Below are 25,990 nucleotides of genomic sequence, written 5' to 3'. Positions count from 1 at the left end.
CATCCTCCAATATCTGTGGGGATTAGTTCCAGGATCCCACAGAAATACCAAAATCTTCAGAAGCTCAAATCCCTTATATCAAATGGCAAAGACAATCCATATAATCTTCCCATGCACTTTAAATCATCTCAAGAGCACTTATAATACCTAAAACAATGTAAATGCTATGTATATAGTTGTAAATGCAACGCAAATGCTACATAAACAGCTGTTGGCATGTGGCAAATTGACATTTTGCTTTTTGGAACTTTCTGAAATTTAAACAAATATACAATTTTTAATCTACAGTTGGTTGAATCCATAGATGTGGAACTCGCACGTTTGGAGGGCTGACTGTACTATTAAGGAGACTGAATCAGTGATCAAAAACCTCCCAACAAAGAAAAGCCCAGAACTAGATGGCTTTAATCGTGAATTTTGACAAATAATTAAAAAATAATACCACGTGGTATATATGTATAATGGAATATTACGGAACCAAAAAAAGAATGAAATTTTGCCATTTGCAACAATATGAATGGACCTATACAGCATTATTGCTTAAATAAGTCAGAGAAAGAAAAATACTATATGTTATCACTTACATGTGGGGTATAAAAAATAAAACAAATGACTATAACAAAATAGAAAAAGACTCAGAGATACAAAGAACAAACTAGTAGTTACCACTGGTGAGAGGCAAGTGAGAGGGGCAAAGGAAGGGTAGGGGATTAAGAGATACAAGCTACTATGTATAAAATAAATAAGCAACAAGGATACATTTCCAGCACAGTGAAAATAGCCAGTATTTTAAATCTTTAAATTGTGTATAATCTATAACAATATTGAGTCACTATGTTGTAAGCCTGAAATAAGTACATAATTGTAAGTTGACTATACTTACTGCTATTAAAAAAAAGAATTAACACCAACCCTCCCTCAAATTCTTCCAAAAAATGAAATAGAAGGGAACACTCCCAAACCCATTTTATGAGGCCACCATCAATCACCCTGGTATCAAAGCCTGAAAAGGATACTACAAGAAAAGAAAAATACAGGCCAATATCCCTGATGAATATAGATGCAAATACTCTTAATAAAATATAGCAAACTGAATTTAGCAGCACAATGAAAGGATCATTCACAATGATCAAGTGGGATTCATTTCTGGCATGTATGAATGGTTCAGTATACACAAATCAATAAATGTGATCTATCACGTTAATAGGACAAAAGAAAAAAAACCGTATGATCAGTTCAACAGAGGCAGAAAAAGCATCTGACAAAAGTCAATATCCGTTCATAATAAAAATCTCTTTAAAAGTTTAATACAGATGGAACATATATCAACATAATAAAGACCACATATGACAAACCCACAGCTAACATTATATTCAACAGTGAAAAGTTGAGAGCTTTTTCTCAAAGATCAAATACAAGACACAGATGCCCACTCTCACCACTTGCATTCAAAATAATACTGGCAGTCTCAGCCAGGTCAATCAGGCAAGAAAAAGAATAAAAGCATCATAATTGGAAAGGAACAAATAAAGCTGACTCTTTGAAGATGCCAGGACTTTACACAGAGAAAATCCTAGAGTCCACAAAAAGAATTAGATCTAATCAATGAATTCCGTAAAGTTGTAGGATACAAAGTTAACAAAAAACCAACAGCATTTCTATATTATAATAATAATGAATTATCTGAACAAGAAATAAAGGAAATGATCACATTTACGACAGCATCAAAACCCAATAAAATACTTAGGCATAAATTTCAGTAGGGGAGTGAAAGCTCTCTTCACTGAAAACAAGACATTGAAGAAAGAAACAGAAGAAGACACAAATGAATGGAAATTACGTCATGTTAATGACCTGGAAGAATTAATGTTAAAATGTCCATACTGGAGGAGTTCCCATCGTGGCTCAGCCATAACGAACCCGACTAGTATCCATGAGGACATGGGTTCAATCCCTGGCTGCTCGGTGGGTTAAGGATCTGGCGTTACTGTGAGCTGTGGTGTAGGTCACAGACACAGCTAGAATCCCTTGCGGCTGTGGCTGTGGTGTAGGCTGGCAACTACAGCTCCGATTTGATCCCTAGCCTGGAAATTTTCAGGTGCTGCCAGTTGCAGCCCTACACACACACACACACACACACACACACACACACACACACACACACACACATCCATTCTCCCCAAAGCCATACACACACACACACACACACACACACACACACACACACACACACACACACACGTCCATTCTCCCCAAAGCCATACATAGATTCAATGCAACCTATATCAAGATTCCAATGGAACTTTTTTTTTTTACAGAAGTAAAAAATAATCACAAAATTTATATGGAACCATGGAAGACTCCAAACAGTCAAAGCAATCCTGAGAAAGAACAAAGCAGGAGGTATCGCATTTCCTGATTTCAGGCTTTAATACAAAGTTACAGGATCAAGGGAGCCAAAAATATTCAGTGGAGAAAAGACAGTCTCTTCAATGAATGGTGCTTGGAAAATTGATATTCACATGTAAAAGAATAAAGCTAGGCCTCAGCTTGGACCAGTGACAAACTATAACTCAAACTGTATAAACTTCAACATAAGACCAGAAACCATCCACCTTCTAGGACAAAACACAGACAATAGCTCCATGATAGAGGTCTTGGCAATAATTTTTTAGAAATGACAACTAAAGCACAAGCAACAAAATAAACAATAAACAAGTGGTGAAAAGCTGCTTAATATCATCAGGAGAGTGCAAATCGAAACCAAGACCAGCTCACATTGATTGGAATGGCTATCATCCAAAAGACAAGAGGAAAAAAATGCCAGAGAGGATGTGGAGAAAAGGGAACCCTTGAGCACTCTTTGTGGGACTGTAAATTGGTGCAGCCAACATGGAGAACACTAGGGAGATTCCACTAAAATTAAAGATAGAACTACCATATGATCCAGCAATTCTACTTCTGGGAATGTATCCAAAAGATGAAAATACCATGCCACAGAGATATCTGCACCCCCACATTCATAGCACCATTATTCACAACAGCCAAGACAAGGAACCAACGTCAGTGTCCATTGACGGATGACGGATGTCATTCGTATATAGGTAATATTACTCAGCCGTAGAAAGAAGGAAATCTTGCCATTAATGGCAACATGGGTGGACCTTGAGAATGTTATGCTACGTGAATTAAGTCAGACAGAGAAAGACAAAGACGACATGATCTCCCGTATTTGTGGAACCTGAAAAAGAAAAAATCAAAACAGAATTACAGGAAAAGAGATCAGATTTGCAATAGGATGTCTATAGCTAACACTGCTGTACTGTGCATCTAAAAGTTAAGAGAGTCGATCCTGAGTTCTCATCGCAAGAAAATTTTTCTTTCCTTTATTTTGGTATTAATATGAGATGATGGATGTTCAAGCACCATACCATGGTCATCATTTCACAATATATGGAAGTCAAATTTTTTTATAATGTACACCTGACATCTACACAGTGCTTATCCATTATATCACAATAAAACTGAGAGGGGAAAAAGATCTACCTTTTGAACTGTGGCTATTTTGTTAATCCACTGATCAACTAACCAAAAAGCGTGTATGAAAAGATATGAACACCCACTTTGGTGATGAAAGAAAAAGAGAAAAGAAAAAAGAAAACCACCTTGAGATTATATATCATGCTTTGGGCTTCAATATATGCTCATATATTCTGGATTGAATAATATACCAGCTCCATTTTGAAAAGATACGCAATTAATATTTTCTTTATTATTTTCTGATTATAAAAATGTACATGCTTATTACAGAGAACTTAAAAGTACAGAATATGTATAAGAAAGAAAATATAAAGTTAATTCTGCGTTCCCGTCGTGGCTCAGCAGAAATGAATCTGACTAGTATCCATGAGCACGCGGGCCTTGCTCAGTGGGTTAAGGATCTGGTGTTACCATGAGCTGTGGTGTAGGTTGCAGACAGGGCTCGATCCCTTGTTGCTGTGGCTGTGGTGTAGGCCAGCAGCTACAGCTCTGATTCGACCCTTAGCTTGGGAACCTCTGTATGCTGCAGGTGCAGGCTTAAAAAGACCAAAAAAAAAAAAAAAAAATCTTAATTCATCACAGATAATTTATCAGCCTGAAAATTCCAGTCCATTTCCATTTAATTTTTCTGGGCATACATATCATAAACACAATTTCCTTTTCCCACAACTGGGACTGCTTAGTCATTTTGTTTTCACCACCCCACAGCATATGGAGTTCCAGGCCTAGAGATCAGATCCGAGGTGCAGTTTCAAACTACACCACAGCTGCAGGAACACCAGATCCTTTAATCCACTGTATTGGGCCGGGAATCGAACCTGCATCCTGGCGCTGCGGAGATGCTGCTGACCTCATTGTGCCACAGCAGGAGCTCCCATAGTTAGTGTTTTAAACCCAACTTTTTAATTTAACTGGAGAAATTATCTCCCTTTGCCTTTAGATATTGTGAAACAACTGTTAATGTCTTCATAAAAGCTGATCACGTGGATACACAATTAACCCTTCTTTCATGGGTGAGCATTTAGCTTTTTTCCAAGTTTCTACTGTATATAAACCAGTAGAGGCATTTTTCAAACATAGCTGTGTATGCGCATCTCTGATAATTTCCTCAGGATGAATTCCTAGAAATAAAAATGCTGGGGCAGAGCACACTATTTTAAAGTTTTGCTACTTTTCATCAAATTGCTACCACCTTTCTGGAGAGAAATTTATGTTCTCAACAGCAGTGTATAAGAATGTCCATCTCATGCTACTCCTAAAATTACCTGTAAAATACACATTTCTCATTGTTACATGTATCTTATTTTTGCTTTGATTTGTATTTTTTTGATTACTAGTAAGTCCAGGCTTTTTTTTTTTTTTTTTTCATGTTCTTGGAGATATTTCCTTCCTGTGAATTTATGCATATTGTCCATATTTCTATCTAGGCTGCTCATCTTAAAAAAATTATTCATAAGACTATACCGTGGACTTCCCATGGTGGCTCAGTGGGTTAAGGACCTGATGTTTCTATGAGGATGTGGGTTCGATGCCTGGCCTTTGCTCAGTGATTTAAGGATCCAGTGTTGCCATAGTTCTGGTTTACACCTCAGCTGCAGCTCCGATTCAACCCCTAGCCCGGGAACTTCACATGCCACAGGTGCGGACATTAAAAAAAAAAAAAAAAGGAGTTCCCGTCGTGGCGCAGTGGTTAACGAATCCAACTAGGAACCATGAGGCTGCGGGTTCAGTCCCTGCCATTGCTCAGTGGGTTAACGATCCGGCGTTGCCGTGAGCTGGGGTGTAGGTTGCAGACGCGGCTCGGATCCCGCGTTGCTGTGGCTCTGGCATAGCCCGGTGGCTACGGCTCCAATTAGACCCCTAGCCTGGGAATCTCCATATGCCGCGGGAGCGGCCCAAGAAATAGCAAAAAGACAAAAAAAAAAGACTATTGTGATAATTTCCCTAAGGCTTTGTTGCTAGTTTAACCTTAGACGAAGTCTCTCTGATCAACAACGGTAGATGTATTGTTCTTCCTCCTGTAAAATCACCAGCTAAAAAATTCCGACTTAAAAAATTTTAAGATTGCACCTGGAACATGACATCAACGGAATTCCCAAACAGGTGATAGCACGTGGAGAATCCTCCTTCAGCGGTGAACGTTTTATCAGGAAGTTATCCAAAAACAGGAAGCATAGACCTTGAATGGTGCCTTCTCTGATTCCAAGGCAGAGTCCATTTCCGAAGGAACTCAGGGTTTGGAGTTGTGTTCTGATTCAGCTTTTGACCTGTTCCAGGGGTCTTGGTCCCAGGGCTTCAACTGGGAGATGAAGAGGAGAGGATGAAGGCATAGATGCAGACAATCCATCCGAGAGTATGGTACATCTTCACATACCTTTTCAGACGTCCCAGGGTTGGCACTCCTTTGAACACCAGCATTCTGCTTCGACTTATTTCCACTGACATACATATTCCTGTAGATAAGAACAAAGCTGCCTGCCTACCACAGATGCTAAACAATTACTTATTTAACAACTCTGCCACTGCAGTTTCTACACTGGGCACAGTGTAGAGGGTGCGTTTACACAACTTCTTTGGCATCCTCAAAGTCACTTAGCGGGATGCTTTGATATGAGCAGATTTTCTGCAGTGACAAGCAACACACTTGAGTATTTTTCTCTCTCTGTTTCACAGCTCTTGTCGACCAGGCACTGGCAGGAGTCACCATTCCTTCAGCTAAGAAATGTTGCTTTCCAAAATTCTTTGGCAAAAATCTCCTAGAGATTTGTTTTTCTGCTCCTGCCCAATTTAGAAACAGTCCTCAAAGGAAAAAAAAAACCTGACAAATCGATGTGAGAAGAAACTATCTCTGATTTAATTCTGCACTTCCTTCATGGAGAGTTTCAGAGTTTATCATCGACAACCAATAAAACTGGACAAGACCATTTGGGGGGAAAAAAAGTAAACAAAAACGGCCAGACCCCGATATCAGATTTTTTTTTTTATTCAAGACGCAACAGGTGATACAAATTCGAGATTTTATTAAAATCATTTGCAAGTTCACATAATATCTCAGGAGTGAAGGAAAGCTTTGAATAAAGCGCAAGTGGTGAGTTAAATGAATAAACGGGAGGGTGAATAGTGTGAACGGTGACATTTAAATGATTACATGATTTTAATTCTTCTTTTCATAATAAGTAACTCTGTGAACCTCTATTCAAGAAGCTGAAAGCTGTGCTCATGTGCAATTTGCCACTGAATTAGAGCTTTGTTTCCTGCCTGGGGCAATTTCAAGGAAACAAATGGAAAGAGTTGGAAGAAGTTATAAAAAATCTACCACCTACAAAAAGAATTTACAAGGGAAGGTGGTAAACACTAGAAAGAGAAAACAAAATAATAATAAAAAAAAAAAAACCCCACACGCATGCTGTATTCACATGTGTGGTAGAATGAGAGAGAACAGAATGATGAGAGAAGCGGCCAGAAGTCCAGCCCATGGAGGACCCCTTATTTGTTCTTGGCTGTCAGGGGTTTCCGGCTGATCTTTTTCGATTTGTCATTATTTTTCTTCGGCGGTTCTGGGTTTGCCTGCATGTGTCTGCCGTAGAGGCTGAAAAGAGAGAGGGGAGGAGACAGTGAGATCTACCTTGTGAACGTAAGATAAGCTGCGACGGGCAGAGTTTTCATTAACAGATTCATCTCCAGGAAGACTCAGGAGGCGAAGAACATCAAACGATTATTCCTGTTTTCTCTGCACCATAGGCTGTGTCTAAGAAATGTATGTTGTCTCACACACACACACACACACACACACACACTCAAGTCCGATTCTGGACTCGTCTCTTGGAATCATACGTTCCCTGGGCGAAGTGTGAAAACAGCAGAGGAAGAAAGATGCAGAACTAGGAAAACCCGGGAGCTCAGCTCAGCCAATCTGGACTGAAGCGCCACGGACTGTGAGCCTTGAAGTCGACAGGGACAAAAACTGGGTCGAACTGAAAAGACAGAGCCTCCACTTAGTGTCAAGTGAGCGGCACACCAGCCCGAGGGCCCTGGAGCTGGCTGACGAGACAGAGAGCCAGAGTGTCTGGGCCCGCGAGAGCGGCTCACGCATGATGGATGGCGCTGCGGTGGCGACCACCCATCAATGCCACGTTAATAGCTACCGCTGATTAAATGTTGATGAAGTACCCCACCATCCTGGCAGACCGCATCCACTGCAGCTGAGGGGATTGAACCCAGCAGCAGAGAGTAATTAATCGGTAATTTATGAGTAATTCTGATGAAACAAAATTATAAGCCCCCCTAAAATACACACAGCTCAACCTCAACTCTCCTTATTGATACAATGCTGCCCTGGTGGGTGGCTCAGCGCCTCCCAAGGAAACGCAATGCCTGACACCACCTGGTATCACTGCCTGGGGCCAACTGGACAGAGTGGACACATGGACTGACCCCCCATCATAGATGCCTCATGTTCTAGGATCCACTCAGGTTATCGACCCCTTTCCTGTACTTGGAACTCTTTTTTTGGGGGGGGGAGTCTGCACCTGTGGCATATGGAAATGTCCAGGCTAGGGGTTGCTGCAGCTACAGGCCTATGCCACAGCCACAGCCAAGGCGACACCAGATCCAAGCCACATCTGCACCCTACACTGCAGCTTGTTGGCAACACCAGATCCTTAACCCACTGAATGAGGCCACATTCACATCCTCACAGAGACAAGGTCAGGTTCTTAACCCACTGAGCCACAACAGGAACTCGAAGGGAGGGGCAGGCCCAGTGCCAGCCAGTGTGCCCACCACAGAAACATCTTCCCCAAGAAAGCCTGCTGCCCAGGAAAACAGATCTTTATAAACCTACACAGGCCCTCCTCCCTGACACTTTAAAAGGGCTTCTAGTCCTCTCGTCAAGTACACACTCATGGACACCTGGAGGTCCTGGATCCAGATAAACACTAGTTCAAGCAGAAAGGGAAGTTCAGCCAGTCCAGCCGTTCTTGCCACCCCCACCCTCAATGAGGTCCCTGTCCTCATCCCTGGAACTTGTCATTATCCCCTTAGATGGCAAAAGGGACTCTGCAGAGGTGATGAAATGGAGGATCTTGAGATGGGAAGATTATCTTGCATTATCTGGGGGGGGGGAGGGGGGGGTCCAACTTGTGCACCCCTCCCCCACCCTTCCAGCATCACTGCCAGATGCACCAAACAAATCTGAGCCGACACAGTTGCACTGACAATCCTGTTATCAACATGCTCTCTGAAACAAGCTTTTCTCCCCAGAGTGCCTGCCTGTCTCCTCCTCCTAGGATGATCAAGGGCTTAGGGTTGCAGTGGAAGGTGCATGGGGGTGGGGTGGGGGAGGGTCTCGGGGTCCCAAGCTCCTCCCACCTGGCAGGAAGCCAAGGTCTGACCAGTCTGTTCTGTGCCTTCACACAGGCGCCTATGGTCTCAGTATCTTCGGTCTTACTGCTTTTTTACAGCTTCACGTGTCTCTCCTCTGTCTCCCCAACTCTCATGCCCATCATGAGGGAGAAAAACATCCATGTTCTTACTTGCACACACGATCACACCTCAAGGATGAAAAAAACTCGGCAGAAAGACAACTCCCTAAGTTCGTGAGCCTGGAAACCCAGAACTACTCAGCAGGTGGGAAAGTGGTATCAACAGAAATGAAGAGGGCAGAGGAGGGAGAAGGGATGTCAGAATTGCTAAGGGCCTTCCTGGCACCACATCTGGAACAAGCAGGCACAGAGGGCTTCCTGGAAGCGGCAGCGATGTTCCCGGGCCCCGAGAGCGGTCATTCATTCGGCAAAGTCATTTCAGAGGGTGGTGCACCAGCTGCTCGGGACTCAGCAAGGCTCCTCTTTTCAGGAAGGAACTGGAATGTTCCAATGTTTCAACACCTGCCTTTTGTTACTCAGACCTCGCTGTGTGCCTGGCCTTCCTGGGGCTACCCACCAAGTCACTGGCTACGAAGGGCTGCAAGGGAGACGGTGGTCCTGAACTTGACACTGAGCATCCTTTTTTCGCCACTTACGAGCTGCTGGCTCTGGGCAAATAGTTAGCAAGCCTCACCCCCGCTGTGCCTCAGTTTCTACATCTGTGAAAAAATGATGTCATCGGTTCACAAGGTGGCCGTGGCAGTGAAATGAGCTTGGCACCACAGCACAACTATCAGATGTGGCCAGCAAATGCTGGCTTGAGAAACAGAGCTGACTTAGGGTTTAGTCAGGCTGATTAAATAAAGATATGATTACTTTGCATCTCCGGGGTTCTTGCCATCAATGCCGCCTCCCCAAGCCTCTCTGGAAGAAAGGTTTGAATCCTCTTTGAAGCAAGCAATGGAGGCAGAGCAAAATGAATCGCCTCCCCTTCCTCCGTGAGTCACCAGCAGAGCCAGGATGACTCTGTCCTGCGCCGTGGGATCCTTCCCCTGCTCCAGCTGTGTGGGCAGATGAGAGGCGATGCTTTACTCTCATCTGTGGATGGAATGGAGAAGGGCAGCCATTCCCACCTGGGGACACGGCTGTGACAGAGTTCTAAGGACAAGCATCTCAGGGTCCCCGTGCCTGGGTCCTAGCAGCTCTCAGCCAGGGGGTCTCCACTGGGTAAGTGGAGTAGGCAGAATAAAGCTCCTAACCCCAGAACCCTGTGATTCTATTACCTTACATGGCAAAAGGGACTTTGCCCGGGTGATTAAGTTAAGGATCTTGAGATGGAGAGGTGACCCTGGTTATTTTGTACGCCGCACTATAAAAAAGAAAAAAAAAGAGGGGGGCCTAAGGGCCAGGGTCAGAGATCTGAACATAGTAAGCTGCTGGCTTTGATGATGGTGGATGGGGCTACCAGTCAAGGAAGGTGTGCAGACTCGAGACACAAGAAAGGCAAGGTGGTGAAGTGTGGTCACTCCCAGAGCCTCCGGAAGGCTCTGCTCAACACCCTGATTTCAGACTTTTGTTTTTATAAATTTTTTTCCCCTTCTTTTATGACCACACCCAAGGCATGTGAAAATTCCCAGGCTAAGTGTCGAATTGGAGCTGCAGCTGCTGGCTTAAACCACAGCCACAGCAATACCGGATCCGAGACACATCTGCGAGCTACCCTGAAGCCTGTGGCAACGCTGGATCCTTAACCCACTGAGTGAGGCCAGGGATCGAACGTGCATCATCACAAAGACTATGCTGGCACTTAACCTGCTGAGCCACCGTGGGAACTCCAAGACTGCAGACTTCTGACCCTCAGGACTGTAAGATAATACATTTGTTTTAGTTTTAGCCACTAAGATCATGGTACTCTGTTAACAGCAGCAACAGGGAACCAATACAGAAAGCGACCCTATCTGGGGCTATCAGTGAGGATTGTGCTTCATTTAAGCAGGAAAAAAATATATACATATCTGGGGTAGGAACTCACTGAAAAGAAGGAAAAGTTGAAAACTCCGTTCAGAAAGGGCACAGAAGGAGGGTCCCCGAGGAAAACAGGGTGCTGTTTCTACTAGAAGAAGAGATCGGCGGGTCACCTGTCTCCCATCTGCTACGGGGAGTCAGGAAGGTCCTGGTTCCCTTCTGTCTCTGAAGCTAACAATCGGGGCCCAAGTTTTCAAGGTGCCCAGGATTTAATTTCTAGAGGGGACGAAGTGACAGGACAGATGGGCCTGTACCTTCAAAAGAAGTTTTATTACATGCGGTTCCCAAGAGGAGCCACACCGTGCAGGGCCACGTGGGGCAGCACCAGGGGTGGTTAGGAGGCAGGTGGAGCACAGGAGAGAGCAAAGCCCAGCCCCTGATGCTGGTTTCCAAGGAAGGCAAGGATTAGGCAGGGTAGACCAATGCGAATGTTTTGAAAAGTGAATAATGCGACCCAAATTTCAGGGCCCAGGGCTAACGGGGTGAGCTCTAGCTGTGCAGTACCTGGATCTGGGTTAGAGGAAATACGGGTGTGGTGCATGTGATGAGACAGCAGAAGTGGTTAGGGTAGGGGCTGGGGTCGGGGGAGGGTGAGTGATTTGCTCCTCTGGGAATGAGCTAGCTGGGGAGGGGCAGTTTCCCCAGCCAGCAAGACAACACCCGCCCCCAAGATGTCAAAGCATCATAAGACACAGAAAGTGAAAAACAAGATTAATATAGCCTACGACCTTCAGGATGGATTTCTGCCCCCTGCCCACCCCATATCATGACGGACCTTCCACCTCCTCTACCCTGGAAGATGACAACTGCCCCTCAGACCCCAGCACAAGGTGCTTCTTGGACGAGCACATCCCCTCCCATCCTCCCTCCCCCAGTGCTCTGCTCAGGTGGTACCCATCCTGCCCTACAGGAGCCCAGGTACCATGCAGAGTGGATTCTGGAGAAGAGTCCTGGGGCTTCACTCACCTTTGCATTCCTGCACCCTGTTGGCCCCCAAGGGATGTGTGACATTGAGAAAGCGACTAACTTGCCCCAGTCTGATGTCCTCCTCAGCAAAATGGGGAAAACTGCTACCCGGCAGGGTTTGGGGGGGGTGGGGGAGATTAAATCAGACACGGAAAGGGCAGGCACAGAGCAGAGTGGGGGTTCCAGAAAGGCAGCTGCCGCCTTGAACCTCTCAGGAAGCTCTGAGATTCAGGCCAAGCTGGTCAGTCCCTCCTGCTTCTGAGATGCTACCCCCGTGTCTGAGCACAGCCAGCAATGTGGCTTTGCTGTCATGAGCCTATGGGGCAGATGCCTTCTTGGGGAGGTTTCTGGTGGGTGCTGAAATCTGGCCATGCCAGCTTGAGAGCATGGATGAGGAAGCCTGGGTCATGGTCACCGATGGGGCCATCAGTGGGTGAAGTGCTCAACTCAGCAAGTGGAGGGCACCTGTGGCACAGGGTCTCAGAAAAATCTTCCCTGTCCTGAAATCTGAGGTTTCTAGAGGAGAACTGGGAGAGTTCAAGGAAGGGGAGAAACCAGCAAAGAACAGAAAGTAGCAGGAAAGCATCAATGATGCTCAGGAGTCTGAAGAGCAGGCTTGTGATACTGAACAAAATCCTCAAAGGCAAGAGGTCCACTGGCATCTGTGTTTGGAGAGAGGTACTGGGCAGTGTCACTCAGCTAACAAGGGCTCTCGTCCTGGTCCCCAGGGAAGTGGGCCCTGCCCTGATCAGCCATCTGCAGGATCCCAGCCCAGCTCTGGAGGAATCATCATAAAATGATTGTGTGGGAGTTCTGTGAATCATGGTGCAGTGGAAACAAATCTGACTCGCACTCATGAGGACACAGGTTCGATCCCTGGCCTCGCTCAGTGGGTTAAGGATCCCAAGTTATCTCGAGCTGTGGTGTAGATCAAAGACTTGGCTTGGATCCTGCATTGCTGTGGTGTAGGCAGGGGGCTACGGCTCTGATTTGACCCCTAGCCTGGGAATTTCCATATGCTGCAGGTATAGCCCTAAAAAGACAAGAAAAAAAAAAAAAAGACGGCATAGCAAATGATTCCAGCCCATCAGAATCAGAACAGATTTTGCAACAAGTATTGTACTGAGTAATATGACATGCATGCTTTTCTATTATTGGTAGGTACATTTATTTAACATAGCCAACTTCATGTGGGGTAAAAAAAAAAAATCCATTTGAGTCTTATGGTTTCTGTTGGATCCAAAGGTTTCCTGCAGACCCTCATACCCCATTGAGACGGCAGCAGTGAAGACCACTGGGACCCCGTCTTTGCTTCTCGAAAAAAATCTCCTCTCTTGGCTGCAGTGCACAGTCCTAGTTCTTACTCTTCCTCCAAAAAAAGTCCTTGTGGGTTTTTTGTTTTTTTTTTTTTTCCTTTGGCTGCCACACAGCAGAGGAGTTCCCGGGCCAGGGATCCAATCCAAACCGCAGTTGCAACCTTCACCACAGCTGCAGCAATGCCGGATCCTTAACCCGCTGTGCCGGGTCGGGGAATGAACGTGCATCCTGGCAGTGCAGAGATGCCATCGATCCGTTGCACCACAGCACTAACGCCTACGATGCTTATTCTTATTTCTATCATCTTATGATTTTCTTCATTCTCCTTTTCTCTGATCCTAAAAACAGGTTCCTATCACACAGCCACTGGATTATTATAACAGATCCTGTCTCGGTTTCCTTGATGCCAAGCCCTCACTGTCTCCAACGTTCCTATACACAAATGACAGAATGCTCTCCGCTTGGTTTATTCGCCTTCCACCACCCACTGGATCAAGTACCCAGCCTGGCGTGCGGTAGAGAGCGGCCGCAGGGCACACTGCAGAATGCCTAAGTGACCCAACGTCATCCCTCTCCTCCCTGACAGAGCCAGTAAGGCTGGTGGAGGGAGGCCACGTGGTGTGCAGGGAAGCTGGGCTGAGTGTAAGCCTGGCCACCCACTAGCTAAGTAACCTCAGAGCCCTAAGTCTTTCCAGAACGTCTGTGACCTTCACTGGAAAATGGGACCATCTGTACACTGTCTACCTTGCAGCTGATCTGCAACATCTCTAACAGGCTACATCCAGCCAAGGCCTGGGATTTGCCTTTCCTGCCAGCCAGGATTCCTTCCAGTCTCAGTTTTTCCCTCCTCTGGGTTACCAGTGCCTGGAATGCCTGCCTCCAACCTTTCGGCAACTCAGATCGCATCCCCATTTTTAGGCTTTTCACAGCTGTCTCTGCCCCACCTCCTGCCCCATGTCTGCCTTCACAAAATACTTTGGGGTCCATCAGGATTGCATCACAAAGCCTTTGCTAATACAAAGAGTGATTTCTGCTCATGACTGTTATTTCCAAGTGCCATGACAGCACCTTGATAAGGACACGCTGGAAAGACAGCTACCATTCCATCAGCCTTCACTGTCACTACCACCCAAGGAGGTAGGGACTTTTATTATCTTTACTTTTAAAATATACAAGGGTTTGGGTTTTTTTGGTCTGTTTTTTTGTTTTTTTGTTTTTTTTTTTTTGGCTGTACCCGCACCACAGCAGTGAAAATGCAAGATCCTTAACCTGCTGAGCCACCAGAGAACGTCTGTTTTCTCTTCCTTCCTTCTTTCCTTTCTAGGGCTGCACCTGCAGCACATGGAAGTTCCCAGGCTACGCCATGGCCACAGCAATGCCGGATCCGAGCCACATCTGCAACCTACACGACAGCTTGTGGCCACGCTGGATCCTTGACCTTCTGTGCAGGGTCGGGATTTGAACCCGCATCCTCATGGACACTAGTCAGGTTCTTAACCTGCTGAGCCACAATGGGAACTCCCTGTCTTCACCTTTCAAGGAAGGAAACTGAGGCTTAGCCAAAGGCCCAGATCAAACCCAGGCAATCACTCCAAGTTCAGACTCTTGAGGCACTAAGTTATCTTGCCTGCCATCTTCAGCGATTCTAAGCCTAGCATTTTCGTGAGGGCGGGGGCTGCAGATTTCCCTTCTTTTGTCTTCTACGCACTCAAGGCAGGGCAGGGAGCACATTGTGTGCTACGTAAATATTATGTTTCAGAATGCCAGGTATATGAGAGGTCCAATATGCTGTTTCTAAGTCATTTGCTCATGTCATATGTCTCCCTCCTGCTGTTTTGGGTGTTTCCATGGAAAGTCCTTATAGAGACCAAGAAAAGAACCAATTGGAAGCATCTAAGTATATGGCCAGTGACAATACTGGAGAAAAATGATTTTGTCTCTAATCTGTAATCTTATGGTGGGATGCTAAATTTACCATCTCCGCAAATAAATCTGTGGACAAAGTGTGAAGCCTAGATTATTAATAAGCATGTGCAATATCTTTATTTATCCTATCTAACAACTCTCAGGGGCTGGTGACAGAACCTTAGCACATAAAGTGCTGAGTCTTAAAGAACAAAAAATTTTCGCCGTTACCATATTCCCCTGAGAAGTCTCATTAATTCAAAAGGCAATGATTTTTTTTTTGAGATCAAATCTCCAAGAGATAGTTCCATGAAAGGCACCAACACCAGGGTGTGTCTTTTACATTCGCCTCCCTTAAAACCCTCACTGTTCTCAGTCCCTAACACACAGTGTACTTAATAAAAAAAAAAATCAATGTACATGTGCAAATAGCATCCATATTAAGAGCCAAAAGGAATCTGTAGCTGGCTTGGAACAGATAATAAGTTTTGTATTTATCTTACAAAAATAAAAGTAAAATCCAAGGCAGATTTTCAAATACCCCGTGCATTCTACACTCGCTATCTGCCCCACTGGAGGGGAGAAATGAGGATTCTGGCGGAGCAAAACTAACAATCTCGAGCACAAAAGATGCTCATTAAACTTCATCATCCTGTCTACTCTAATGATGCTTTTACTTAATAAAGATTCCCCAAGCAGTTGCAAGGATATTAGGCAAGGTCTTTGGTTATGTATCAGAGGTCTGAGCTGTCACCAGCAAGCAGGCACTTCAGGGGGTAGGTTCCCAGGGGACAGAGCAAATACAGCTTTCACAGGATACATGCGGAGAAAAATCAATACGGCAACTTGCCTCCCTGCTTAAGCATTTAAGAGAAGAGGTAATCCTTTTAAATTAAACCGCAAAGTGCTAAATGTTGCAATTTCCAAAATAAACTAAAAAGCAAAGCAAACAAGGCAAAGGGCAGTGGTAAGTTTCCTAAACAAGCTACTTTCCTCTTCCACTTCCTACATGGGGTGCCGGAGACTATTTTTTATGAAAAGAATGATCTGGGGATACAACACTTGGAGAGTGAAAGAGAGACATCCAACTGTATGTGTGTCCCTGGGTTCATAATACACACACAGACACACAAATCTATTTATCAAAGGAAGGAAGTGAGAAATTATTTCTACAGGTGCCCTTAACCCCTTCAAAATGGATTCTTGAGACGTCACTCCTATTAAAATTCACTAACCCGAATCTGGCTCTCAAAAGTTGAACAGTCATTATCTTGGAGAGCCCTTAACAAGGACAGCTAGATATTAATACTATAGAAGCAGAAGTTATTGCTTTTGTCTAGATCATACAACCCACTTTCAAGTTCATGTCCTGCCAATACAGACGTGGCTGGAGAGATGGGAGCATCAGGGCAAGAGTGAGGCGCTACCTAAAAACCTGAATTTATCTGGGAGAGAATGGGTATGTGTATCTGTATGACTGGGTCACTTTGTGGTACAGCAGAAATGATCACAATCTTGTAAATTAACTCTACTTCAATAAAACTTGAAAAAAAGGGGGGGTAAGCCTGCCCTAATACATGTTAAATGAAAATGTCCATACAAAACAAACCAAAGCATAAACATGGAATGTTATCCCCAATAACACCAGACAAGTTAAGACTTGACTGGGAGTCAAGCAAGGGCATTAACAAGGCTGGAGAGAGAGCAGGTCCATCAAGAGAGTGATGGTGTCAGGAGTTCCCGTCATGGCGCAGTGGAAACGAATCTGACGAGGAACCATGAGGTTGTGGGTTCAAGCCCTGGCCTCACTCAGTGGGTTAAGGATCCGGCGTTGCCAAGAGCTGTGGTGTAGGTCGCAGACTTGGCTCAACTCTCACGTTGCCGGGGCTGTGGCATAGCCTGGCGGCTACAGCTCTGATTAAACCCCTAGCCTGGGAACCTCCACATGCTGCGGGTGCAGCCCTAAAAAGACAAAAAAAAAAAAGAGAGAGAGAGAGAGAGAGAAAGAGAGAGTGATGGTGTGGGTCAGTAATTCAAACAGTGGGTAGATGCTGGCAGTGGGCATCTAAGCACCTCCGGAAAAAGGCTGGGAATTCTGTGGATGCCCTGGCAGGGCTGTGGCTCCAAGTGGAAGCAGAGAAAACAAACATGGTGCCACCCCAATCTTCCGGAGGCTGAGCTGAGCCTGCGTGGTGGTCCAGCTTGCGGCCAGCTCGCTCCCCTCTTCTGCCACCGCCCTCCACGTTCCTCATCTCCAGCACATGGGCAAACGCATCAGGCTCCTGCCCAAGAGGTGTTGCACTTGCTTGCTATTCACTCGGTCTGGAATGGTCTCCTCCAGGTCTGAGACAGGCCCTCTCACCATCCCCATGTTGCAGGTGAGGGAATGGACACAGAGACTGAAGCACCTTTGATGTGAATGGCTGAGTTGTCCCAGCTCTGGTGCCCAAGCAACTCAGTCTCGAACCTCTGCCTCCCTTTACTCTGGGTGCAGAGACTGGTTGGTGTGGGAGCCTATGGTCAACCTGTGCCAAACAGAGGAAGACCTAGGACCTTGGCTCCCACTGTAGGGAAGAAAGGTCCTTCCCTTCCTGTTTGAGTTGAATTAGAAGCCCAGATCTGCTAGTGGCCATAGTGACATGTGTAGAGAGAGCCTGCCTGGAAGGAAAGAAACCAGGAGACAAAGCAGAACTGGAAGATGGAGAGGAATGGGATCCAATGGAACTGAACCCTATATCACGCCATGCCTGAAGTCCACTGCACTGCTGCACTATCAGTAATAGAAAGTAATCCAAATAATCACCATGCTTTTTAGCTTTGTTTCTTGCAATTCAAGAGTCCGAGTGACACATCACTCTGGTCTACTTCAAACCAGAGTTCCTTAGAGAGGTCTCTGTGGCCCGCATCGCCCCTCTTTAACCACATTCATTCCCTTCACACCAACTGTTACCACAGCATTATTTTGTTTATCTGATGACTTGTTTCCCACCTCCCTTAGCAGGAACCTCGCCTGCCTTCTCAAGCATCCTCTGTAACTGGTATGCCATGGGCGCACAATGAGCGTTTGTTGAGTGAATGAATGAAAGCATACATCACTGCACTTCCTAAGATGTACAAAAAGTAGCCAACGACGTGGGTGTCTTTCCAGCTGGGTCATTAGTGTCTCTGAAGCTGGGACTGTCTTAATCCTTTTGCTTCTCCAGTAGTCCATTTACGGGTAGACTGAAAGAATGTCTTCGTCAAGGAATATTTCCTGACGTCCTCAACTCCACAGTCATCAAGGGCGACCACAGCCATGATTCCCACAGAGAGCCGTCCACTGAAAAGAATACGTGCTGAGCTGGCCAAGGCAAGTCTTCCAGGCTTTAGGGGCGGTTATCTTCTGTTATAAAATTCCGGTGCCTACCTAAGTTTCTTATGGGTTTTCCCCAGTTTATGCAGGGTTTCTGAGGCTGAAACGCTCAGGGTAAGACAGGAGGAAGCAGTAAATGCACCATGGTGCTGTTTTGTGAAGCTGTTTGGGAGTCTGGCCCATTGTTCTCTGGTGGAAATTTTCACTCTCTCTGGGTTTTCTGGGGGGTGTTTTGGTCACCCTGCAGCATATGGAAGTTCCTGGGCCAGGGATCAGATCCGAGCCACAGCTGCAACCTTCACTGCAGCTGCAGCCACGCTGGATTCTTAACTCACTATGAAAGGCCAGGGATGGAACTTGCATCCCAGGTTCCAGAGATGCCGCTGATCCCGCTGAACCACAGTGGGAACTCTGGAAGTTCTCTTTCCAAGTATGATGACCAGGGGTTTCCATTAAGTTCTTTTATGGTAGAGCGGATTTTTACTGAATAGTGACCATCATTTGATATTAGTGAGAACTAGCTGAATCTAGGGATAGTATATAAGAGAGAATGAAGCTCAACTGGACATTATAAAAACACTAAGGTTTCCTCCCTTCCATTTGAACAAATTACAAATCAGAAGGAATGTTTACTACCATGGGCAGGTAGTAGCTTTTCCGGTCACACGTGGTTCCCTCACGAACGGCTCAGCGTTCACGACATCTTAAGTTACAAAGCCAGGGGTCTTGACAGCCAAACTCAGGTAGCACTGGCCACACATGCACATTTCCACGCAAAGCTTCTGGGGTGTTTTCTGCACTAACTCATCTAAGCCTTAAGCAATAGCTCATGGATAGAAGATGCCGTGGAGGTGTGCACATCTGTCCTGTGGCTCTGGAGACAAATGATGGTACAAATACGAAGCCCATGTCACAGAACCAGTTACTGCCATGTCTAAAGAGAGAAGCGTCTACCTTTTCTTTCTTTTGTTTTGCAGATAAGGCATAAGGCATACATGGAAGTATTATTATTCTCCCCCTCCTCTCCCTCGTTGTGGCTATTAATTTGGACTCTCTGCTCCTATGGTTGCCCCTCCATCTCAGTTTCTCTCGGCACAGGTAATAGGATGATTTGACCATGGCAGGTAACTCATGGCCAGGTCAGTGGGAAGCTAGACATCTCTTTATGTTTTTTTTTGGTTTTTTTTTTTTTTTTATTTTACTGAAGTATAGTCTACTTGCAATGTGTTAATTTCTGCTGTACGGCCAAGTGAATCAGTTACACATAGACACGCATCCATTCCCACACAGGGTATCACAGAATACTGGGTAGAGTGCCCTGTGCTCTACAGCGGGTTTCCGCTGACCATCCAACCATAACGAACAGCGTGTGTATGCCAACCCCAAAGCCCCAGTCCGTCTCTCCCCATCTCCCCTCCACTTTGGTAACCATGAGGTTGTTTTCTATGTCTGTGAGTTTGTTCCTGTTTTGTAAATAAGTTCTTTTGGTCATTTTTTAAAAAGATTTCACACATAAGCAATATCATATGATATTTAGACATCTCTTTAAATTTAAGTACTAGCCTTATGGGTTCTAGAGTGCATGGCAGATAATATCCAATTAGGATTCAGAAGGCTTTGGAATTCATCCACTGACTGGATTACCTCTGTTTCCCAAGACAGAAAATGGGACATGGGGATGTAAACGGGGGAGTACCCATCTAGCATGCAGCCTGCCGCCCCCCCCAACCTCACCTGGTACACTGGATGTTCAATCAGGATGCACCCAGAACTTTTTTTTAGTGCCGCACCTGCAGCATATGGATGTTCCTGGTCCAGGGGTTGAATCGGAACTGCAGCAGTGACCCACGCCACAACCACAGCAAGGCCAGATCCGAGATGCACCTGCAACCCATGCCACAACTCATGAAAATGCCAGATCCTTAACCCACTGAGCGAGGCCAGGGATTGAACCCATATCCTCATGGATACTGGTTGGGTTCTTAACCTGCAGAGCCACAACAGGAACTCCCCAAACCTACTCAGATCTAGCATTCTGGGCAAGGACTTCAACCTGGGCGGAGCTCAGCGTCTGAACAGCACTTGCCCGTTTTATATATGAAACCTATAGAGTTCTTTGCTTATATTAAGTCACTGACCCTCGAGCAAAATCACGTTAAAGGAAACCTCAAATCTCTAAGCTTCCTCCCATGTTTATGTTAGATGATGGTTTGAGACCTGAGACCATGTTATCTGCCTCTCCTTCCAGTCCACAGACTTTCTAAAGTTATATTCCACTTACACAGCAAAGAGATTACCAAAAAATCACCTTTGGCATCAAAACCTACAGGTGGACATCCCCACACAGCGCTTTGGCCATGAGGGTCTCCCCAGGTGGACATCAGGAAGCAGCAACTACAGGTAAATTCGAGTCACCACCTCTTGCCATGTCCCCAGCAAAGCTGAATTCTCTCATGGGAGCTGGGCTCTCTCCGAGGTGCCAAACCCATGATGCATCAAGGTGATTTGTGCTTTCTCTCTATTCCAGGTCCCAATACTTCAACCGTTGGCCAGGAGTAAAGAGAGGCTGGAGACAAGGGAGGAGCCAGACTTCTGGGACCAAGATACAAAGTACTACCTGGGAACAAGCCCAACAACTGTCAAGAGAATAATGAAGACAAACATCCAGGAGAGCTCGAGAGCAGAAGAGCCTCTGCATCCCAACCTTCCTTTAGTTTCATTTTCATGTCTCTGAGTTTTGTGTAAAAAACATACTCCAAAAAGGAAAGAAGGCTTTAAAAAAAAAAAAATACTGCTAGCCCTGATAGAGTCAGCAGATTTAATATAAAACATCCAATGTCTCCAAGTTTTAATCAGATGCTTAAGCATCTCGGAGACATGCAGGGTCTTCAAGTGCAAAAAGGTTCAATATTAAAGTGTCTGTGGTTTACGCTTGATGCTAAAAACATGAGCCATCAGTCTGGGCTGGGGAGGGGGATCCCAGGAATGCAAGGAGAGGCTATGCCTCCCCCTCGGGACACCAGCTTTAGTTGTCTGAGGCCCCCAACAGGTCTCTAGACTTGGCACAATTGTGGCCGTGGGTGGAGAGCGAAGAGCTGGAACGTGTCACAACAGACCTTTTCCTCCAAGAATCGCGAGTGTTCCATCTAGGAATCTCACCCACCAAACACTCCTGGAAGGTGCTAGCTCTAAACACAGACGCTGGAAGTGAGGCGGAAATGGAGCATGAGGTGGGGATGCCAGAGGCCCCGAGTTTCTGTGGAATCCCCGCCTGGGGCTGCTCTTTCGTCCCAGTTTCCAGTACAGCGGACCCCCGTCTTACTGCGCGTCGAAGAAATTGCCTCTCTTACGCATGGAAGGTCTGTGGCCACCGAGCATGGAGCCAGCGGCTCAGTGCCGTTTTTTCACCAGCATAATTTTTAAATGAGGGAATGTACCTTTTTCTTAAAGACATCATACTCTTGCGCACTTTCTAATGTAAACATAACTTTTATATGCACCGGAAACCAAACACTTCGTGGGGCTCATTTTATTGCAACATTTGTTTTACCGCAAGGTCTGGAACCAAGCCGAGGTTGGCCGGCACATCAAATGGCTGTAGTCATGATCTGGCCCCATGGTGACACTGGGATGCAAGATCACAAAGTGGTGACACTGGGGTGAAAAATCACAAAGGAAATGCCCGCACAATGCTTATTTCAAATATTAACAGACCACGTTCTGTAACAGATAACGCGCACTTGCTGATGTTCTCATGGAAAATACTTCCCAGTGAATAGTTAATGAATCAGGAAGATTTCTGCCCAACGTATTTTCCCCCAGAACAGTAAGATAAGACCCTCTTCCGGAGTTCCCATCGTGGCGCAGTGGTTAACGAATCCGACTAGGAACCATGAGGTTGAGGGTTCGGTCCCTGCCCTTGCTCAGTGGGTTAACGATCCGGCGTTGCCATGAGCTGTGGTGTAGGTTGCAGACGCGGCTCGGATCCAGCGTTGCTGTGGCTCTGGCATAGGCTGGCAGCTACAGCTCTGATTCGACCCCTAGCCTGGGAACCTCCATATGCCATGGGAGCAGCCCAAAGAAATAGCAAAAAGACAAAAAAAAAAAAAAAAGACCCTCTTCATCAGTCTACTGAATACCTATGAGTTAATTTTGTCCTTTCATAAATATTTCAGGAAGCTATTTTTAAAGTCTTATTTTAAAACACATATAGTGCTCCCAATTTGTGGAGACCTATTCTGTATTTTCATGTATCCCCAGAACCGTTTTGTCCAACATAGGAGAGCCAGAAAGGGAACTAAATTTTTGAGGAGCCTCGTTAAAAAGTACAAAGAAATAGATGCAATCAGTGTTGGTCATACATGTAACTTAACCCCATAGATCTAAAATCTGACATTTCACCATGTCATCAATATAACTCTGATTAATGATCTATTTTAGCCTTAATCCAAAGATAAATGACTTAGTAAGTGTATCACATAAATTTAATGATTTGGGGAGGGTACTGAGTGTTTCTGAAACCTGCTGAGGATGTGAAAATGTTCATTACACATCCCAACCAGACATGCTCTAGTTCAAGAGCTCAAGTGTCACACATTATTGTTGGTTACCAGGCTGCACAAGATGGACAGAGAATGTTTGAAACTGGTAAAATCGAGCCATCTTCCTGTGCTGAGGGGAAAGGCATTTTTAAAGCTGATGGACCCTTTCCTGGCACTTGTTAATTTTTTCTTTTCTTTTTGGCTGCACCCATGGCATGCAGAAGTCCCCAAGCCAGGGACTGAACCCATGCCAGGGCAGAGAACCGGGCCGCTGCAGTGACCCAACCCAGATACTTAACCTGGTGCGCCACAAGAGAGCTCTTGACTTTTGATGCTTTAGAAAAAGGAAGCATGGTTTTGAAAGGTATATGAAATTATATAAACATACTTTTCTTTTTTTTTCTTTTTTGGCACCTTGCAGCATATGGAGTTTCCAGGCCAGGGATCAGATCTGAGCGGCAGTTTCAACCTACTCCACAGCTGCAGCAATACCAGATCCTTTAGCCCACTGAGCTGGGCTGGGGATCGAACTTGCATCCTGACACTGCAGAGACGCTGCCATTCTGGTTGCATCACAATGGGAATTCCTATACATATAAAATATTTTTTAAAAAGCAATCCAACTTACCAAGAATGTCTTCCAACATGTTTAACTGCTTGTGGACGTTCTGAGTAAGAGCCTGGTGAGGTGTTCAAGCCAAAGCATAGAATTCCTGAAGCTCACAAACAATTCTTGGTTGGAGAAAAGTAGAGCTAATCCTTCTTTCCCCAGAGCAAGAAAACATAAGAACAGCTTTAAGAGCCTGTGAAGCTGAGCTGGCAGCTGGCCAGAGGGCACTGCCAGGCCCTCCTTAGGAGGGGCTCAAGGGGGCGCAGATGCTGTGTGTGCATGAGTTTTGCCATTTCCCAGGCAAGCCAGACTTCCTCACCCAGCTATGCTCCTTGTACATATACATGTATTATTTTTTCAAAAATTATTGGAGTACAGTTGACTTCCAAAGTTGCATTAATTTCTCATGTACAGCAAAGTCAATCATACATACACATATATGCATTCCTTTTCATATTCTTTTCCCATGTACGTTACTACATAGCACTGAGGTAATGCCCCTGTGCCGTATGGCAGGTCCCTGTCACCCATCTATTCTATTCTAGTGTGACTATATCAATCCCAGCCTCCTAATTTATCCCCCCACCCCCGCATTTCCCCTCTGATAAACATAAGCTTGCTTTTGAAATCTTTGAGTCTGTTTCTGTTTTGTTGGGTTCTATTTTCTATTAGATTCCATGTCTTAGTGATCTCATGTCCTATTTGTCTTTCTCTGACTTACTTCACTTAGTAGGATCATTTCTAGGTCCATTTACGTTGCTGCAAATGACATTTCATCTTGCTCCATCCCCCCAAAGTCCATCGCTAACCTGTGGACCAGGGGGTCCGGGGGTGGGCTGCACAGAGGTCTATGGAAGCTCACTGCAGTTCTCCACCAGGGGGGCAGCAAATCAGGCTTTTATAAAGGAGAGCGCGGTGTGCTTAAGAGAGAGAGGGGACGCATGTTAAACCTGCTGCTACAGCAGGGCTAACGGCATCATTACCTTCTGGATTCCTTGTCGAGGCACTTTTTCCAAAAGCTCAGGAAACCGAAAACTAAAGAACGAGTAGGATCCAAAGGCTTGTCTACTCCTGCGATCCCACAAAGGGTGTCATGATCCTTTTGATGGCTGGTGACTTGTTCCCAGACATCACTGCTTCTTTCTCTGCAATGACGTGGCCCCTCACCTGCTATCCCTCTGGGTCCCCTTGCTTAGCTTATGTCTCTCATGTCACTGAGGGCTGCCACTTTTGCCTCTTGGCTTTTATTGACAATGAGCCTCTGTTACGGGAGACACTTTACAGAGTTGACTTTGAAACTGCCCACAAGGAGCAAAGCTGGTACCACCCATGGGCACCAGCTGAACCTGAGGGTTCTGGCAGATTTCTTGGCCATGCAGCCTAAGCTGCCCTAAGCCTCGGTTTTTTCAATCTGTAAAATGGGAATTATAACTTGACCAACACTGACCACAACTGTGAGCAGTGGATAAGGAAGTCATGTAAAAAGCCTATCACTGGGTCTGGCCACACATTAAACATGAATGATTTTTTTTATTATTATTACGACTACTGTTAAGAGAGGTCAGGTCATTTTTGCAGGATTGCTTAACAAATGGGAAAGTAAAGATTTAAGCTTGATCTGTCCAGTTTCAAAAATCCAGCCTGCTTTGAGAGAGAGAAGCAGGGGGTTGGGGAGAGAATCTCTCTACACTCAGTAGAAGTTAAAATGTCTAGCAAACTGTCAGACCTGGTTCTGAGGTTCATCTATAGTAACTGGCAGCTGAGTAACCTTGGAGAACTTACTTAACCTCTCTGAGCATGCTTTTCATCTAGAAAAGGAGATGAATAATAACAATGGTACCTATCTCATAGGGTTGTTAGGAGGATCAAATAACATACAGTGTTAGCAGGTCCCAAACACAAGCTTAATCAGCAAGGTTTTTTTTTTTTTTTTTGCACACAATGAGTTTTGAAATGGGCGTGTCTGCTGTGAACTCGGTTTAAGCCACAAAATGTCTCATGGTCGTGTGTCCCAAGTTGTGCACAAAACACAGATTCTTTCCAAAGAGGTATTTTCTTAAACATTAGAATATGTACGCTTGGAAAAAAACAGCGAGTGGCAGAGAACATCAAGTAGGGGCCTTGGATATAAAACTACCAACAAGTCTAGTCACTTTCTAAGCCTGGTCTTCATTGAACATCACCCATAATCACATTCGTCAGTGACAGAGAGGAGCATGGAGGGGCCTCGCTGGAGAAGAGAGCTGTTACTTTTGCTCTGTCCAGGGTCCTGAACGGGCAGTTCCCCAGCACCAATCGGAATAATACAGAAGGGTAGTGAGCACACCTTCCGCCCTCCCATTCACAGGCTAAGCTGTTCTGGAATCTATTC

General features: G+C 45.4%; 1 protein-coding gene across 2 annotated transcripts in view; it reads right to left on the bottom strand.

Moving 5' to 3' along the window:
- Positions 1–6,507: 6,507 nt before the first annotated feature.
- RSU1 (Ras suppressor protein 1) overlaps positions 6,508–25,990 on the bottom strand; it is a 204,293-nt gene continuing 184,810 nt past the window's right edge. For both annotated transcript variants that reach the window (XM_047754560.1, XM_047754562.1), the window contains one exon: positions 6,508–7,129. In XM_047754560.1, coding sequence (XP_047610516.1) covers positions 7,027–7,129 — 103 coding nt within the window. In that variant the 3' untranslated portion in view covers positions 6,508–7,026. The remainder of the gene's footprint in view (positions 7,130–25,990) is intronic.

This window comes from Phacochoerus africanus, chromosome 12 (assembly GCF_016906955.1).
Source record: "Phacochoerus africanus isolate WHEZ1 chromosome 12, ROS_Pafr_v1, whole genome shotgun sequence".
NCBI classification, from domain to species: domain Eukaryota; kingdom Metazoa; phylum Chordata; class Mammalia; order Artiodactyla; family Suidae; genus Phacochoerus; species Phacochoerus africanus.
Note: the sequence above shows the minus strand (reverse complement) of the source record. Positions and strands in the feature narration are given on the sequence as shown.